This window comes from Phragmites australis, chromosome 6 (genome assembly GCF_958298935.1).
Source record: "Phragmites australis chromosome 6, lpPhrAust1.1, whole genome shotgun sequence".
In the NCBI taxonomy this organism is placed as follows: domain Eukaryota; kingdom Viridiplantae; phylum Streptophyta; class Magnoliopsida; order Poales; family Poaceae; genus Phragmites; species Phragmites australis.
Window position 1 is genome coordinate 37180758 of NC_084926.1, and position 19255 is coordinate 37200012.

Below are 19255 nucleotides of genomic sequence, written 5' to 3' on the forward strand. Positions count from 1 at the left end.
ATGTCCACACTCAGAATGGACTAGCCGAAGCACTGATAAAAGCAATAAAATTCATTACTAGACCTTTGTTGCAGTCCTGTAATTTGTCTGCTACATGTTGGGGACATGCAGTTTTACATGCGGCAGCTCTCATTTATTATGGACCATCCTCCAACAACATCCATTCAACTATACAACTAACGCAAGGGGTAATTTCAAAAAAAATTCATTTACACAAACCTAGATATATGGTTTATGTGCCAATATCACCGCCACAGCGAACCGCTATGGGACCTTGCATACGGTTCGCTTCGTTGACTGTATATTTGATGAAAATAATTTTCTATCATTAGAGAGAGAAAATATACCCTTGGATGAAGAATGTCGGAAAATTATTTGATAGGCACAAGTAATTACAACACATGATCCTCTCACTAGTGAAGCAAATGAAGAAGTATAGAAACTTATCATTTTGCAAAAATTAGCAAACGATCTGCCTGATCATTTTTGTGATTTGAAGAGCATGACTAAGTCGCATGTGCCTTCATGTAATGCACCGGAGAGGGTGGAAGTACCAAAAGAAGGTACCCCTTATCTTGTCCTAGGAGCTCCGAAAAATAAATAAAGGACAAGAAATTCGGTTTCTCAAGTCCCAAATAGCCGAAGACATCTGGAGAAAGTGGGAAATGAGAGATTACCATATCCGATCGTAAAAATACACCAAAGGAAAAAGAAGGGGAGCCAGTTGAGACCTGACGATGGTATGGAACCTCAAGAAGTAGGCATACAAGATTTGAATCTTCCCACGCAGGAAGAAACCAACAAAAATGCACGCGCTGAAATAGAAATTAACGTTGGTAAACTAAAGGGTTTTGCTCCAACAGTAAGAAATAGTAAAGAAGCACTTGGAAGTGCACCTGAAAGAAATTATGAAGAGCAAGATGAAGAAGCACCTGAAAGTGCAACTCATGATGAAATAGCAATGAACTATGTAAATTCAGGGGAATCCTGGAACATAGCAACCACAATAGTTGATATACACTTCACAAATAGAATTGCCACAGTTATAGATCATGACCATGAACCTACGTCGCTCACTGAATGTACAATGAGGTCAGATTGTGAAGACTACTAGAAGACAATAACAGCTGAACTGTTGTCCCTGAACAAAAGAGAGGTTTTGGGCCAGTATGCCGCACACCTCCCCATATGAAATCAGTAGGATACAAGTGGGTTTTTTGTTCGTAAGAGGAATAAAAGGAATAAAATTGTGAGATACAAAGCACGACTAGTGGCACAAGGTTTCACTCAATGAACAGACGTTGATTATGAGAAAATCTATTTTCCGGTGATGGATGGAATTACCTTTAGATATTTAATATCAATGACAATCAACCTGGAGTTAAAAATGAAATCGATGGATGTTGTGACCGTATATCTTTATGGGAGCCTAGATTCGGATATTTATATGAAGGTACCTGAAGGAATACCATTACCGAATCAGGATAGAATAAATAGACACTTTTATAACGTATAATTGAAGAAGTCGTTATATGGTTTGAAACAGTTAGATCCCAGAATGGATTTTTGCATATATAGATGATCTAAATATCATCGGTACAGAAGAAGAAATAGAAGAAATAAGCTTGTACTTGAAGTATGAATTTGAAATAAAAAAATCGTATTATAGCTAGAGCATGTGACAGATGGAATTTTAGTACATCAGTTAAACTACATTCAGAAGGTGTTAAAGCGGTTTGGTTTTGAAAAAACATTTCCCACTAAAACCCCTAAGAAGATCAAGATCCCTATAGACCTAGAGAATATGGGAGAAAGTATTAGGACAGAATTACCAATACAGTGCAGAGCCTACTAGAAGGTATTGGAAGGAAGTGAATGATATTCTACGTTACTTGCAAAATAGCAAAGATATGTGTTTGTTCTACGAAAAAAATCAAGATCTAAGTCTGGTTAGATACGCATATGCTGGTTATCAGTCAGACCCGCATATAGCGAAATCAAAGACTGGTTATGTTTTCCTATGTGATGGAACTGCAATTTCTTGGAAATCGTCAAAGCAAACTCTTATATTTACTTTGACGAACCCCTCAGAAATAATAGCTTTATATGAAACCGCACGGGAATACACATGGATTAAAAGAGCGATCAATCATATCTAGCAATCATGTGGTTTTAACACCACTAACACCCCACCATTATCCATGAAGATAATGTTGTATGTGTTGCACAAATACAATCGAGATATATGAAAAGCAACTTAACCAAGCATATCGCCCCTAAGTTCTTTATGCTCATGAATTCCATAAAATGAATAAAATAAAGGTAATGCATACCAAGTCACATGAAAATCTTACAGATTTATTCAATAAGTCTCTCTATGCATCTCGTTTTGAAAGATGTATTCGTGGCATTGGAATGATGAGGTTTAGAGAGTTGCATATTTAGAGGAGAATTTTCACATAATATCGATATAAAGAATTAAATCTTAGTCAAGAAGATTAAGTGCCTAAAGTTAATTATAAAGATTATATAAAGTATTTTGGGTGAATTATACTCTTTTCCCCTTAAATGAGTTTTTCTAAAGTTTCTCATGTTAAAGTTTTTAACGAGACAATTCGTATGATCATGTCGCGAGCTATGTATTTTTTTCCCCAATTTTCCCACTAGATTTTTAGGGAGAGACATATGTATTTCGCGAGAAGTGACTAAGGGGGAGTGTTAGGAAATCAGGAGTTTCACCACCAAATGTGAGCCTGTCTTGATCTCTTGAATGATTTGATTCTATCTCTCATGGATTTTTGATATTATATATAGAGAGCATAACCTTTTATTGTAAATATAGATAAAAAAAAAAATTTCTTCTATATTATGTCTTATTTTATAATTATTTTAAAAAAAATTAGTAAACTACACTCGGTAGTAGTGATTTCTCGATACTTTTATTTAGGGGTTCGCTCACAAGGCGCGCGAGAGCGACTCTGCCTCACTGCCTGCGGCTGTGGAATTGGAATGGCCGATGGCTGGCCCAGAGGAGAGGCTGCCTAGTGGGCCCAATGACTCCGAGGTAATGGGCCAGGCCAGGGAGTTTAGCTTGTGATGGGCCGTGCTCTCGTGGGGTACTGTGAAGTAAAAAGCGCTGGGGACTGCTTACTGGGCCCAGCGTGTGAGGCTAGTAGGAGAAATTCCAGAAAATGCAATAGTTTATCTCTTATCTGATATTTATATATTAATTGATTTTTCTCGTATACCTTATAATTTTTTTCACCTATCCCTTTAATATAAATCTCATAATAAATAAATAATTTTATTATTTATTTAAAATCGTATACCTTATATGTGCAAGGGCAGTGGAAATTTCATGTTCGAAATTCTGCTATGGTATGCTGGGATAGCTTTTGTCTGCAGTGCATGAACTGAGAAGATCGTGCTCGCCTCTGGAGCTTGCAAATATCGGCGACATAGCAGTGCTATGAAGTTTATATCGTCAACGACATACAAATATCTTAATTGGTGAGTTTTTTTTCTTTATCTGTTACGTTCGGTCTTTTTTTATTTAGATTTTGGCCCATAGCTAGAGAGCCTATAATCACTATACCAAATTATCTTAGATAAAATTAAGAGCAGACGTACAATTGTAACCTCTTCTTAACTTAGACGCCTCCTCCTCGTTTGTTGCACGGCTGTTAAAATATCGTCCTCCCTACAGCTGTCGCGTACGTGCTAAACTAACACTCATGTTGCGGGTTCTGGGTCGAGTATACATTCCAAATGGATAAAAATACGATTGTATTTGTAATCAATCTTTCTTAGAAAAGCTTATCGCACCCGTCACTATGATTTGTGTTGCTGAAATGTAATTTACTGAAGTGCATTAGTATAAATATTAAGAAAACTAAACATATTAACAAGTAATTTCATGAAGACGTACTATAGGGTTTTTTTTTGTTTTTTTAAATAGAGTTCCTAATGCTCGGCCTTCATTAGAGGCTTACAGAGAGGTATACGGAATGGGTTTCGAATCTTGTCAGTTTGGCTCTCAACTTGGAGCTTTACCACCATGCTCCATACATATCGCAAGACTATAGGTTTTTGGACATCACTTCTTGAGAAACTATAGATTTTTAAACCTTCGTGATTTACAACACCTTCTAAGACTATCTCCAACCGTTTCCTTCCATTCCCAGTTCAAAATCCTTTCCTGAAGGGATTCCCTTCCTAGATTCGTTCTCTTCAGATTCCTACACCCTAACAACATTCTTTTCCTCAACATACTTCTAATATTCTATCATTTCCTCATAACTGCCACAACACACACAATACGACTGTGTATATATGGTATGTATACGCCGTACATGTATTTTTTACAGTGACAAGAACGATCGCTGTGCCTCAAACCCAAACTTTTTCCGCCATCAATCTCTCTACCACTATCTTCTCTGTTTCGTTGTTTTCCAAAATTCGTAGAGCGAGCTGGACGTACGCTACCTATTTTATGGCGGCAACCAATAATAAACTAGCAATATATACATGTGTTTCATACATAAACAATCTTATTTCTAAAATCATTTCGCCGCTAGTTTCGTGTACAAGAATCTTTTCGTAGGTGTCACATGCGTGCTGGCTTCGTGGTCATGAGTCTTCCCATGGAAGTAATTGAGTACATGCCTGGTAGCTTGCAAGGGAAGCCAGGCATATGTTGCTTCCTTGAGAAGACTGTCGTCCCTGTAAAAGAGGCGGCCACCATAGTAGAGAGGCACAATTGCCTTCACATTTCACATTTACACAATGAGCTCATCTACGTCTGAAAATATGTTCTTGTTCTCATTGGACTCAAGCAACGAAGAGGACGAATTAATGTTGCTGCTCGCCATCGAGGAGGAACAGCTTGCTGCCCAAGGTTGCAGCCGTTAGCGTGGCTCCGTGCCAGGCCATGCGGTCATAGATCATGGGCACCAGGAAGGTGCTGCCAGGCTATTCCAAGACTACTTCATCGACAACCTAGTGTATGGTGATACATTGTTCCGTCATAGGTAAGACCATCTTCCCTACTAAGCACATGTATTGGTTGTGATCCATACTAATGACTGTTCACCCTCTAAGGTTTCGAATGAGTCAACCATTATTCTTGAGAATTACCGCTGCTGTGGAGCATAACAACCCATGGTTTCAACAGAAGAGGGATGCCACTGGGAAACGAGGCCTAAGCCCCCTCCAAAAGATGACAGATGACATATAACAACTGGCGTACAGAGTCAGTGTAGACGTAGTGGATGAGTATGTTCAGATAGCGGGTAGCACAGTGATGCTCGCCCTGACAAAGTTTGTGCAAGCTGTTGTCTTACTTTTCTCCGATGAGTACCTCCACGCTCCAGCTGCGGAGGATATTGCTCGACTATTAGACATTGGCGAGCAGAGAGGGTCCCCCGGGATGCTGGGGAGCATCGACTGCATTTAGAGGCGGTTGCGTCATATGATCTATGGATATGACATGTTTTCTTTGGAATACTTGGTAGTCTGAACGATATAAATGTTTTGCACCGCTCTAACATTTTCAACAGGCTCACGGATGGGACTGCGCCTCCTATGTCATACATCATTAATGGTAACACATATGACATGTGCTACTACCTAGGTGATGGAATTTGCCCCGAATAGGTGACCATATTGAAGCCAATTTCAGCACCAAGGGGGAACAAGAGCGTGCATTTCTCCACCATGCAAGTAGCAGTCCGGAAAGATGTTAAACGCGCATTTGGTGTCCTGCAGTCGAGGTTCGCCATAATTTGCGGCCTAGCAAGAGTTTGGAATGAAAGCACGTTACACAACATTATGACCGCATGTGTCATAATGCACAATATGATCATTAAGGACGAGAGGGGCGACACCGATGTGGAGGAGGTGTACGACTATATGGGCCAGAAAGCGACAGTGCATCATGATCCAGACCAAGCCATCCTCCAGTACATCGAAGTCACTGAAGCAATCAGGAACCAAGAATTGCACCAGCAACCGAGTGATGATTTAGGTGGAGCACCTATGGAGTTGTCATGGAGCACAGTAGATCGGTCATCACGTTCCATCTAGGACATGCGTCGTCGTTGGCATGTCAGGCTGAAAGTGTATCTAGCCCTTATGTGTGGTTTTGATAATTAATGACAATACATATGGACTAACAACGTTATTAAGAATTGTTAGTAGGTTGTTTCATAGGTCATACATGTAGGAGAGATATGCATGAGTTCTAGGTGAATAGGGAGATTGAAAGTGCATCAAGATGAATGAACTCTAGGTGATGCTCGGGGATGCATAGTGATGCTCATGAGGAGAAGGAGAAGCGCAAGAAGATTGATGATAAGTGTAAATGCTAAGTTACTTGTAGAGATCAAGTAACTAAAAATATGAAATTGTTAATTAAGTTTTATAAACTAACCCATGTGCTTTGTACTTAAGAGTGAGTTGGGATTAGGATCTATAAAAAGGCATAAGTTGAATTGAAATCATATATGCCAAAAGTGAAGAATAAGAGTGGACTCCATATTTGATAAAGTGAATTCCTTGAATATGTTGAATACAAAGTGGTTTTCTATGGCAAGACGGTGAAGGGAAAGTAAGACTCGACTGCGATGGACCATCCATGGTGAAGGGCAAGCAAATAGCTTGGCGTTGAAGGACCAAGACGGTGTTAAAGAGCGAGTGAAGGCTTTGCGCTAATGTACCATGTGAGGCCTTAGGAAGCAATGAATTATTTGCATTAATCATATGAAGAATCAAGAAGAAATGGAGTAAAGATTATATGGAAGTTGGCAACCATCAAGGTTTGAAAGAAAGAAGCGGTACTTGAAGGTATTCAAAAGCTCAAATTGGTTCAAAAGAGTTTTACATTTGAATTTGAGTATAGGTATATTGCACTATTAAGAGAGATACAACGTAGAGCTAATTGTCGTGTCTCAGTGCTCAAGAGTTTCTAACAAAACCCAAGTGAGAGTTTTATTTAGAAATCCTGGTGCAGAAAGTGTGAAAGTGTCTGAATTTGGTTTCGGAGTGTTCCTAATTTAATCCAATATGTTTGACATCATGAATTCAGTTAGGATGTGTAGCCCTCTGAATAATCTTTCCATAGAGTCAAAAATCGTTAAAATCGGACTTCGGGATCAATAGTTATCGTCGTTTTTAGAGGGCCAACTGTGTTGAACTCAGATACTTCGGATTGTCTGGAGTCTCCGGGTGAGGTTCCAAGCCGAGTGATCTATTAGAGCCTTTTTGGTTTATCGGGATACCTCGGGTTGACTCGGATACTCCAGGTTCCGGATACTCCGGTTGAGGTTCCGAGATAGGGTCTCAATTTGGGCCTTTTTAGTTTACCCAGAGACTCTGGGTCACTAAAAAAAATGTTGTAACGGCTAGTTTTGGGGGTTGATCCTTTGGAGCTGCTGCAAGGGCACGAAAGAGAACACAGTTTAGAGGCAAAAGAACTCCTTTCCACTCCATTTTAGTGAGAGATTTGAGAAGAAAAGTGAGCTAAAATCCATTCTTGAGCACTTGAGTTCATTGGTGAGAAGTTCGCGAAGCGTTTATTACTCTTGGAGCTTTGAGTTTCCAAGGTTGCGGTGTGCCGCGGGAAGTTTGTGAATGCTTCGATTTTGCCTCCGCAAGGGAAGAAATCAAGAGTGGAAGTCAATCTCAAGTGTGACCGAGCTTAGAGAGGAAAAGGGTTGAGAGAGACCCGGCTCAAGTGTGACCGAACCCCTCAATGGAGCCGTAGGAACCTATAGAGGAGGTGTCTGAACTTCGAGAAATAAATCGTGTATCTCCTCTCTTATTTTCATGTTCTTGTGTTCTTGCTTAATATTTGTGCATTTTGCTTGATCTACTTGCTCGTGTTAAATTGATTGTAGGTTCTTCATGGATCTATTTGGAATCATCAGTTGGAACACATAACTATATTTGGTTTGAGCTAGAACTCTTTAGCTGTACTTTAATTTCAATTTTGAGCACATTCTGTACAGGACCCTGAGGTTCTAGATTTAACCCGAAGATTCCGGATACTGTACAATCTACTCTCAACCCGGATACTCCGGGTTGACCCAGATACTACAGTGAACATGTTTTAGGGTTTTTCAATTAATGTTTTCTTGAATATTTTTTGCTAGAATTGAATAATTTTTGTCACCCTAAGATTGTAACTTTCACACTTATTTAGAGTGATTATGTACTAGTTGAGCCTATCATATTTAGGATATTTACTTATGAAAAAATTGTTAGTTTATTTTTTGTTGCAAGTTTAGTCCAACGATAAAAGGGAACAATTTTATTTTTTGCAAAAACGCCTATTCACCCCATCTAGGCGACATCATTATCCTTTCACATGCATCGTAATGTAGTGTATCCTTATTGTTAGTTTTAGTTCTTGTCAGTTGCTATTTGTATCATTAATGCCTGAAGGATTTGTATCGTTATTGTGTACCTTCTTTGAAGAATCGCATGTCTGCAATGAAGAAGACTTTCTCTGAACTTGATTTCCAGTGGAATGAACTAAGTTTATACAAACTACTAGCTCATTTGGTAACTCTATGTGTGGCATGTTTGTAATCTTTGAACAATAATAATCCTGTGCTATTCGTAAATCACAATCTATCCTGAACAAAGCTTGTACAAACTACTAGCTTATTCTGTCGGTCATATGCACATTTGAAGAACATGCTGCCCGATGGCGTAAATCACATATGCATATTCCCTCTCTGTTTTATTCAATAGCAAAAATGATGGCTCAAATGAAGTAGCTTCAGTGAAACAAGGGCTATTAACCAAATGCCCCAACCCTTCTCTACAATGACATCGATCAAGAAAGTAGCACGCAAATAAAATCAGGCAGCATATACACCTGCTTGCATTGAAGCAAATTCGTCATATTGCTCAGTGCAAGTCCATACAACGAATTCACACACAGTTTGGAATCTAAATATTTGGAAAATATTACACATAGGTTGCCAGGACAAAGAGTTCTTGCAAATTCGCCAAAAGCACATTGCAAAGAAGTGAAACAAGGGCGACTACGTGGTCTGCTCTGTGAGCTTCCATCGTGCGAGGATATCTTCCCGCCTCTTCTTGTAGTAGTCTCTAAGGGGACCACTAACACTGTCCAAGTCGACCTTCATTATACGCTTGTCCTGATCATTTACTTGGACGGATGCCTACAGACACATGATTGAAATCTACTCCTTCTTCAACTCCACCATAACCTTCTTTGTTTCACAAATCTCAACAAGGTGGCTTTCATACATCTCACCCAACACGGTATGCAAAGATGTAGTGGGAGGTGATTTCCGAGCATGGGCCGCTTTAGCTGCCTCCCTTCCAATAGGCCTAGGAAGGTCAATAGATGCGTTCGATGCTACGTCATTCGCCACTTCCTTGCATGCTACTTGGCTGGAATGTCCATCGGCTCCGTCTTGCATCTTTTGCGCCTTCGTGGACTCGTGCGCATGCCACTTGGGGTGGTCGGCAAGCATGACCCAACAGTGCGTATATACAAACGGCTTCCCCTCAATATCCTTATACATCGTGCAAGCTCGAGCCATATGCAAAACAAGGACAACATGGGTGAGTTGAAAATGTATGATGAGGGCGTACATATTACAGCTAGTAGCCTTAAGCTAACAACTATTAACTATTATTGCTTACTGAACTAGAAAGGTACTCATCAAATATATCTCTTTTTACTGAACTAATGTGCACCAGTGTGACACACTCCTATGGTACCCTGTTACAAGTATGATGCATTCAGAGCTTGAAGAATGCAAATTCTTCTATGACTGCCATTCATGAAAACAAATTGTAAAAGACAAGGCAGTGAGCTCTTTGAGCAAATAAGCACACCAGGAGAACTGCAATGCAATTTTATTAACTTGACAGCCTAACATATTTTTTTGGGGGGAAAGTAGCTGTCGGAGGGTGAACTCCTCAAGCAGGGATCCGGAGGGACCCCCTTTGAGATTCGGCCGGGGGGATGATTCTGAATCTGTTTTGCGAGTGAAATAAATGGGCGTAAATGCGATGCAGGTGGGTGGAAGGATCGAATGCAGAATGCAGTAAATGCTCAGGAGATTTTTAGACAGGTTTGGGCCGCACTGAGCGTAACACCCTACTCCTGTGTGTATGCTATAAATGCTTTGAGAATGTCTCTCAGAGATGTCGATGGTTACAAGAATATTTGTCTAGCCTAGAGCTTCGGGCTCCTTGTTCTTCGGTGATCTCAGCTTCTGTGCTTGTATTGTGACTCTATCTTCTTCCTCGGCTTCCTCCTTGTCTGAGAAAATCCCGTTGTCTCCGAAATATGCCCTTCTCCAGGGAGCCCGCCCCGCCTTAAATATTCACCGGGCGGTGGCGTGCCCAGAGAGGGAGGACGCGAGTTCCAAGACGTCATAAATGGAAAGCAACCATCATGGGCTGCTGCGCGAAGTGACGGGGAGGGTTGAAAACGTGCCCCCGTTTGGTCTTGTTCGTCATGATGCTGTTCTGCAACGGTCGCCGAGGAGAGGGCCCACCGGGCAGCCACTGAATGGCCCGGCGTGCCCGCTCGGTCTTGTACACCTAACACAGCAGGGCGGCAGGCGGGGCGCCTTGGGCTTCGCGACGCTATCCCGAGGCGCGCCGGATGTCCCGCGATGGGACCCTTGCATTAAATGTCCCCACACCTCCCTGCCAGGCCGTGGCAGGGACTGACACCGAGCGTGGTAGGAGCAGTTGGAAGTGACAGGCCACGCGCCCTCTTAAATGCGGCATCAGGCCTTTTCACTGGTTGACACCTCACCGCTGGACCTCTGTGGGGGCCACCGGCGAAGGACTTCTTAGGCCGTCGGGGAACCGAGTGGTCGGGGGTCATTGTTTACAGCCCCGAGCACTCTCTCCCGGATATGCCCTTTCTTGGTCCTCGGGGAACCGAGTGCTCAAGGGCTACTGTTCACGGCCATGAGCACTCTCTCCCGGAACTGGCTGTTTGGGTCCTCGGGGATCCGAGTGCTCGGGGGCCACTGCTCGCGGCCCCGAGCACTCTCTCCCGGAACTGACTTTCCTTGGGTCCTCGGGTGCTCGGGGGCCACTGTTCGTAGCCCCGAGCACAGCCTTCCCGGTACTCGGCTTTTCTGGTCGTCGGGGGACTTGAGTGCTCGGGGGCTACTGTTCACGGCCCCGAGCACTCTCTTCCCGGCGCTTGGTCTTCTCGGATCATCGGGGAACTCGGGTACTCGGGGACCACTGTTTATGGCCCCGAGCACCCTCTCCCGGGACTTAGTCTTCTCGTACTTCGCGGAGATGATCCCCGCGTGAGGGCGCCATGTGGCAAACTGCTGATCTGGCCTCGGGACTCGGGGACCCCTGGTTCCTGTGTCACCGACAGTAGCTGAACTCTAGGCCTTGCAGGGTCTCAAGTGAAAGCTAGGCATATATGACCATACTATCTTCTTTTCTTTGGGATATGCCTTACTGATGGCATCAAACTGATACAAAATGATTGTGAGAACATGAACCCGTTTGAATAAGGAACACCTGGCTGCTGGAAAACTAGACACGCAAGAATATGACAAAAACATTGACGAAGATTCTGACAACATTGTTGATCAAGATTTCAACATAACAAATACCAAAACAAACTCCTGGTGGCAGGCACAAGTACCTGATACTCACCTTCTTCCCAGCACATATTCCGCAACCTGGCCTTGAAGCAGCCCAAACATACAGACTTACATTAAGTGCTACTAAGTGTAAGAGGCATTCCTTTCCCATTGCCTAAACTGCTATGCAAGTTATTCAGTACTATAAAATACTATCTAACATGTATTGTGAGCGACTAATTCTTTTTACCAGATATTATGAACAAATAGCAAGCACAAATAACAATACAATGGTTGACAGTTTGCTGCAACCATATTTATCTCAGCACAGTGATAACACAGCTCGTGTTCAATAGGTTATATGGGCATACCTTGTCACGCTCGTTGGTCCCACTAGGATTGAGCTGCTCCACCTTCCTCACGTGCACCGCAAACTTGCTAACTGCATCCGTGGTGAGCTTCATGTGGTTGATCAAAGCCTTATCTGACCTAGTCATCATGGTCGGCCTCTTATAAGTGTTGAAGTACTTGGTGATCCTGCCCCAGTACGTATCCTTCGACTGATCTGTTCTAACCACAAGATCTTGACTCACATTTAACCATGCCAACACGAGCAGCTCGTCCTCCTCGTCTGTCCACTTTGTTCGATATGTCTTCGCCTCTGCCTTCTTCTTCCTCTTGGAGGTGGTCACCTTATTTCTTCCCTTCTCCTCGCTACCCAAGCTGAATTGACCCGTCTCCTCATACGGTACAGGAGCGTCAACAACCATGAACTGGGCCATGTCCGAGGGAGGTGCAACAGCAGAGGGACCCCCCGACATCTGCGGCCCCGGCCATGTCATCCTGTCAAATCCATCCTGAAGCATACTCTCATAAAACAGATCCATGGAACCCCTGCACATCACAAGAAATGGAAGATGAACCTGCAACTCAATGGATAATTCATTTTAACTCTATAAAGAGATGCAACTGAATGCACAATAGTCTTGCAAATATTTGGGTAGAACTATTGCAACTTAATGGAAATAACTCCTGCTAGCAAAGAAGTAGGAGTGACTACTGCACAACTACTAATCTACATATATTTACAGAGCAAAGAAGTTTTTACAAAAAATCAGAACACATATCAGTTGTTTAATTCCAGATTGAACCATATTGTAATAAGAGTACCATGAACAAATAGGCTTGGATATTGAAATCATATGTGTACAAAAAATCATCTGCAACATCATTTAAGCAAACAATGAAAGACCTAAAATGTTACAACTAGTTCAATAGACCTGCCATACATTATCTGAATTTCCTATTTTCAAAGCACCAATATTCAGTTCCATTAATGCAATGATACTTCAGTGCATTTAAGTGTGAATTCCAAACTGATTACTTCATCTTATACACTATCACACTTAGTACTTGATCTTAAACTTCAGTGCCACTTTCAAACTAATAACATGCTTATATACACTACAATTCGAAGCTATCTATATATTTCCATGAGGAAGCTACCTATATACACTGCCCTTCGAAGGTATCTATATATTTACAACATGATACTTCAGTGCATTACTTGATCTTAAGAGAAAGCTATCTATATTCACTGCCCTGCACTTTCATACCATGCTATAAACTTGGACCACTTTACAATAACATGCCTACATACACTGCCCTTCGAAGGGAAATCCACAAGTTTACCAAACATTTTAGCAACCATGCAATATGGTCTTACCACTTGAGTGGCACTTTCAAACTAATAAGAGCAGGATAGCAAGGAAAGGCAACACTAGATCAGTTCAGGAACCAAGCATTTTGTGCAGTTCAACTATCAAACACCCACCAGTTTGGAATATTCCAAATGAAATTAATCCATAGTGCATAAAACTAAAGATGCATAATCAAACAATGGGTCAGCTACAACACATGACAAAATCATAACACAAGCAGCTTCATAGTTTATACATTGCATGCAGCTTCATAGTTCATACATTGCATACTAAACCAAATCTTGACTACATAAACCTAAAATAGCATACAACCATCGCAACACTTACATTCATAATTTCATGGACTATAGGCATTGCAGGGTTCAAAGAAGGCCTGTTGTCCAATAATTGACACCATTTCACACTTCTACTAACAAACACCCGACTCGATCACAACCTCCACGAACGATCCGATTCAATTGACACGCCATCGTCCGTACTGGAACACAGAATGTCATCCGAGCTCAAGTCAGCTGAAGGACGTCATTGTTGTCAATGTCCTTGGATCCCGATGCTTCATCTTCAACGGGCACGTTGCTACTGTCGGGCAAACCAACATGGTTGGGCACGACAGTAACGCGCAGTACATCCTCGACTTGGAAAACAAGCTAATCCAAATCTGCCACAATGGAGTCGACCTCTAGCAGCGCCATGTTGAACTCCATAGAAGTAGGGTGTTGTCCGGACTCAAGTTATCATTCGCAACCTTCTTCAACGCGGCAGTCGCCTCCTGCATATGGTCCTGCATCTTAGACACAAGTGTGGCAAGCGCTACGACGTCCATCTACAACACCGAGTAGGGGATTTCATGAGCACGCAAGTTGCAGGAAGCGATTGCCGAGGCCGTCGTCGCACGGTGGCGACGCGCATCGAGTTGGCAGATGCCGATCAACCCTTCCTTACTCAAGACAGATGAACAAACCGAGACAGCGGCGATGCCAGTGGACCCCTCACCTGCCTCACCCCTCATCGCCACCGCCACCCGACGCCACGCCCAAACACCACCACAATCCGAAACACCACTCCTCCCCTACCCCGCATGACAAGCCGGTGCCCCTCCTTTCACCAGATCCGCGATTGAACTGCCACACGCTCAGATCCGCAAGAGTGTGGCGAGAAATTTGTAGCTCCCGTCACTTATCGTCGTAGCTAGCGCGCCGCCTCCGGTCAAGTCCCCGCTTCCCTCCACACCAACGCGCAAATCTATCCTCTGGGAGCTAGATGCCCTCGCCACCAACCTTCCGCCGCCCCCCCCCCCTCGCGCGCGCCACCGTCGCCACCCCTCATTTCCGCGTCTTCCACTCTAGTGCGTGAGCCTAAGGTCTGGACCCTTCCCCGCTCGCCATCTCCGCGAAGGGATAGGAGAGAGGTTCCCATGCCCATGGGAACCTCTCTCCTTTCCTATCCCGCTCCGGGCCGCGACGGGAAGGTGTTGGACCTCGATTTTGGTTCCCGTCATGCTTGTTTTCCCATCGTGAAGGGAATAGCGACCGGGATGGGAAGCCCTTGGGGATGGTCTAACGAGGGTAGCCCATTTGTTGACCTCACATGAGGATCTCACAATACCTTTCAATGGGTACATTTGTGTCAAATGCTTTGCGGGCATGGCGTCCTTCTGACCCAAAGATAGCTTCCACCTGGGCGGAGCTAGCTGTTAAGCACCTTCGATCCCGAGGGAGGACAAGCTGGAGTGTAAGGGCATGTACAATGCATGTACTTATAGATGTAGTTAGCAAGACAGAACTGTTTTCTCTTGACACATTGGACATGTTAGGTGCTTAATTATTTCGTAGCATATATGCACACAGTTAGGCATCAATAGCTAAGATGTGTTTATGCATATAATATAATCACATCTAATTTATGGAGACTAATCTTATGCGGGTTCTTGACGACGTGGTTCTATTCTCTGTTAAGCACCCATCAAACATTTGGCATTGTTACATGCCACAATGCTGAGATGGCGCTTCACCCTTGAGTACGTACTAATTTTGTGCAGACATATATATTACCATACAGCAACTTACGACCATTCAAAAACCAAATTGCACAAATATAAGGAGATGGATATCTATCATCTTGTCAGAAATACTATGTTCCATATGCCCATGTTTCTTCGGACATTCAAATGCAATAATAACTTGTACTGATTAGAACTGCTGTGGATATACCCTCAGTCATGCTGGCTTTGTTTCCCAAAGATGCTGTCACAAAAGAACAAACTAGTTATCGATCATGTGGTCAAGGATACATGCATATGGGCCATATATAGTCACATATAGATTGGCAGACTCTCCCTAGAAACAATAACCAAGCATGGCATGCACATACGATATATTTGCCTATGTACTGGTGGAGACGAGATTAAATTAACAATGTTTATTAATCTCATGCATGCATGGTGCAGTGTGCAAATTTTGGATGGCCTTGGGACAAAGTACTTGAAAGATCTCACTCCAATGCCCTGATCGACATGGTCAGATCCAAAGTACTCTGCCCCAGAACGGCTTCACCGCTGCTGCTGTTGCTGCTTCCTGTTCTTGTCTTTTCTTGCCGCTGCTGCTGATGCATGGAAGCTGCAGCAGGTGGCGAGAGCGAGAGCGAGATCGAGAGCTCGCTGCTGTTCATGATCTCCTGCTCGCTTGGTGCAGTGGTCTTTCTCTTCTTGGCATCCACCGCCGTGGTGGGGGACAAGGTGAGCTTCAAGTACGGCGCCGTCGAGCCATGTGGTTCCGGCGGCGGCCGCTTGCGGCACGCATCGTCGGTCGGCGTGGAGGAAGCCCTTGGATCTACGTGCTTTTTCCTCTGAATTGATCGGTCATATACAATATTGCGTTAGAAATGAGTTGAACTGATATAGGGCTAGTGTGCAGCGTGGAGGTATATGCGGTACCTGATCGAGCTGCTGGGCATCTAGGGCTTCTTCGATCACGACGGGATCCGACGATCTTGTTGTGATCAGGGCGCTGCTGCTGGGGTGGACGCCGACGTTGCTGCCGCCTCCCGGCCGCCATCTGAACGGAAGACGGTGATCGCTGGACACGGCCGGCGACATGGCCCAGGCCGGCCGAGAGCTGCTCCCGATGGAATTGCGGAAGTTTACATCCCATCCCGTCTCTACCCTGTGCTCTCCGACGGCGACGGGCGCGCCCGCGTCGGTGAAAGGCCACCAGCGCCTCTCGGTCCTCAGTGCCGCGGAAGATGCAAGAGGGTGTGGCTGCGGCCCGGTCAGGGGCGTGGCGTCCTTCATGGAGATCGTCACCTGTCTCTGGTTCGACGCCCAATCATGATTCCTAGCCGGAGATGAACAACCAGAATTAGGGTTTCCTTTGCAGATAAGCCAGATATGCACGTACTCTTAGCTCGAAGCTGCTTGTGAAAAGAAAATTTACCTGAAACTGGAGCTTCTGCAGTCGAAAGTTTGCGCCGGAGCCAGCTGGTGCTGGAAAGGCCCGTAAAGGCGTCTGACCTCCTGGCCGCTGCCGTTCCTCGACATGAAGAAACCGCTGTGCTCCGCCGGCCTGGAGGAGGAGAGCGCGGCGGCTCTGTGCAGGAACGACATGTCGTGGAAACGCCGATCGCCTCTCATGAAATGGAAGTCCAGTGGGGATTGGGAATACGCTGTAGCACATGAAAAATACTATGATGAGAACACAAGTTGTTCTTAATTGCAGGGTGAGATGAGGAGGATGGAGAGAATTGTGTGCTATATATGAATGCATGGAAACCTGAGGAAATTGCTCCCCTCGGGCGACCATCCTGGTCGAGCTTCTTGCCTCTGTACATCTGAAAAGAAACGGGGATCATCAGAAAGAGTACTACATCTGTATGTTATTAGGAGTACTTCACAACAGCACAGTAATGTGTTGCTGCCTAGTTGCTACTGTGATGCTACAAGCAATACGTCGAGCAGCAGAAGTAGATCGACCGATTCTAAACACAGACGATCATTCACCTGCAAGTGGCTTTTCACATGAGCAATGCTGAGCCCCCTAACGTTCATCATCTGAAGCACCAGCTTCGGGGTTGCTCCTGTGAACAAGCATAAGTAATAAAATTGTTACTACACACATAAAGAAGTTTGGAAATTACAGAGGAAAACAACCTCTAATTTCAAGAAATTATGGCCTTCTATATGTTCCATATGATGGACTACTACTTACTCTCTTGCCCACCAAGCCTTTCGACGGCGTGGACGAAGGACATGTGGAGGTCAGGCGTCCACCGGAGCCGAGGTAGCTTCGACCGGTTGTACTGCCGCACCATAGACACCCTCTGCTCGCCGCCGCTCCCCTCCGACTTGCTTTCACCGTTCGCACCGCCCTTCTTGCCCTCCAAATTATTATTGGTGCTGCTGTTGTTGCTCGAGCTCCTACTCCCAGCAACATCGGTGGTGCTACCGCCGTCATCGTCATCGCCATCACCTTCCTCATCATCATAATCGCCGACTTCCCCTTCCTCGCTCTCGGCATCAACACTCTCGTTGAGGTCAAAACCCTTGTCATCCATGGATCTCCCCTCATCATCCTCAAGAACCTCAACAAGTGCTACTTCCTTATCCTTCACCTCTCTCATCACTTGCCCTGCTCTAGCTACCACCCTGTATCGGTCTCTCCACTGATCTGCCATGAATCCGATCATCAAAATAGGATGTGCAGGTAGAAGCGGGAAAGGGGAAGGAAGGATGAAGTGGGGAGGAGGGCAACAATGATATGAAGGGTGGGGAGGGGAAAGAGCATAAGCATGCTAGTGATGTGGGGATAAAATAAGGGAGAAGAAGACAGGCATTCTCCCTCTACATTGACTGGTTTTGAACAGTAGCAAGAAATGATGTGTGCGATACTTGACTGACTCCTTGTTTGGTTGGTAGCAAGTCAAGGGTCACGCATATATACACACAGAAAGTCAGAAACTACGTAAGTTAAAGTAGGTTAATTAGAGCAACAAAATCTAGAAACTTAGCAGCTAAAAGAAAGAGCTTTTAGCAAAGTTCATGGGCTAATGGTGCTGGCATACTTTACATGGCAGCAGTGGGATCTTTTAGGTTTTGTCTTAGCTAGGCTTGCATCGGCATGCACGAGCGAGCTGAGCTGCTAGTAGCTCGATCGATCATGTGACCCAATCTGCCAATCTGGCTCGATTCCAAAAGCATTTCTCGCACTAATTTTCTTTTCGCGGTTTGGGTTGGGACACTGACCCCCTTGTCGTGTGGATCTGAGCTGCCAATCCGTGACAGGAAAACAAAGCGTTAGTGGTTGACCTCTGCCTGCCCCCGGCCCTCTGAAAGGCTCGTCTAAACAGCTACAGCTAAAAGGGACAAATAGTCTTGGTCACGTTATGGCATGCATGGCAGTGTATTTATTACATTCCATATGCACAGCTACCGATCTACTACCTGTAGCTATGCATAGCCAGTCTTCATTCTAAGTGAGAGAGCTGGTGAGCGGTTTCCAGGTTTTCTGCAACATGCATATCGGTTTTAGCCCTAAAAACATATATGATCGCATATTTATATATAAGTATGAGGAAAGGCATCAACAATAGAAGGGGAAAGAATCAATTTTACTAACTAGAACTATTCTGTTTGTCCACTTAATAATCCTCTAAACAATTTTTTTTGTCTCACTTTACCCCCCCCCCCCCGCAGTACTAAAGCCAGGTCACTTCACTCCCAAACGAAAAAAGTGTTATACAACTCGCATTTTAAGTTTAAAATTGTGGGGCGAGAGATGACATGATACCTATGTTACAAGATATTTTAAGAATTTTTCATCACAATTTGCATAGGTTCAGAGGATCTAAAATTAGTTTAACCTTTGAAATATGACAATGCATGCAAATAATTATGGAACATTATGATTTTTTTTGTGATATAGGGTATAATAT

At 44.0% G+C, this 19255-nt stretch overlaps 1 protein-coding gene across 1 annotated transcript; it reads right to left on the minus strand.

Annotated features, from left to right (window-relative positions):
* Positions 1–15571: 15571 nt before the first annotated feature.
* LOC133922353 (two-component response regulator ORR22-like) lies at positions 15572–18250 on the minus strand. The gene is made up of 6 exons (XM_062367649.1): positions 17533–18250; positions 17325–17401; positions 17098–17155; positions 16762–16990; positions 16263–16662; positions 15572–16174 (listed from the first exon to the last, which is right to left on the minus strand). The coding sequence occupies exons 1-6, from the start codon at positions 18008–18010 to the stop codon at positions 15821–15823; spliced, it is 1596 nt and encodes a 531-aa protein (XP_062223633.1). The 5' UTR covers positions 18011–18250; the 3' UTR covers positions 15572–15820.
* Positions 18251–19255: the final 1005 nt, after the last annotated feature.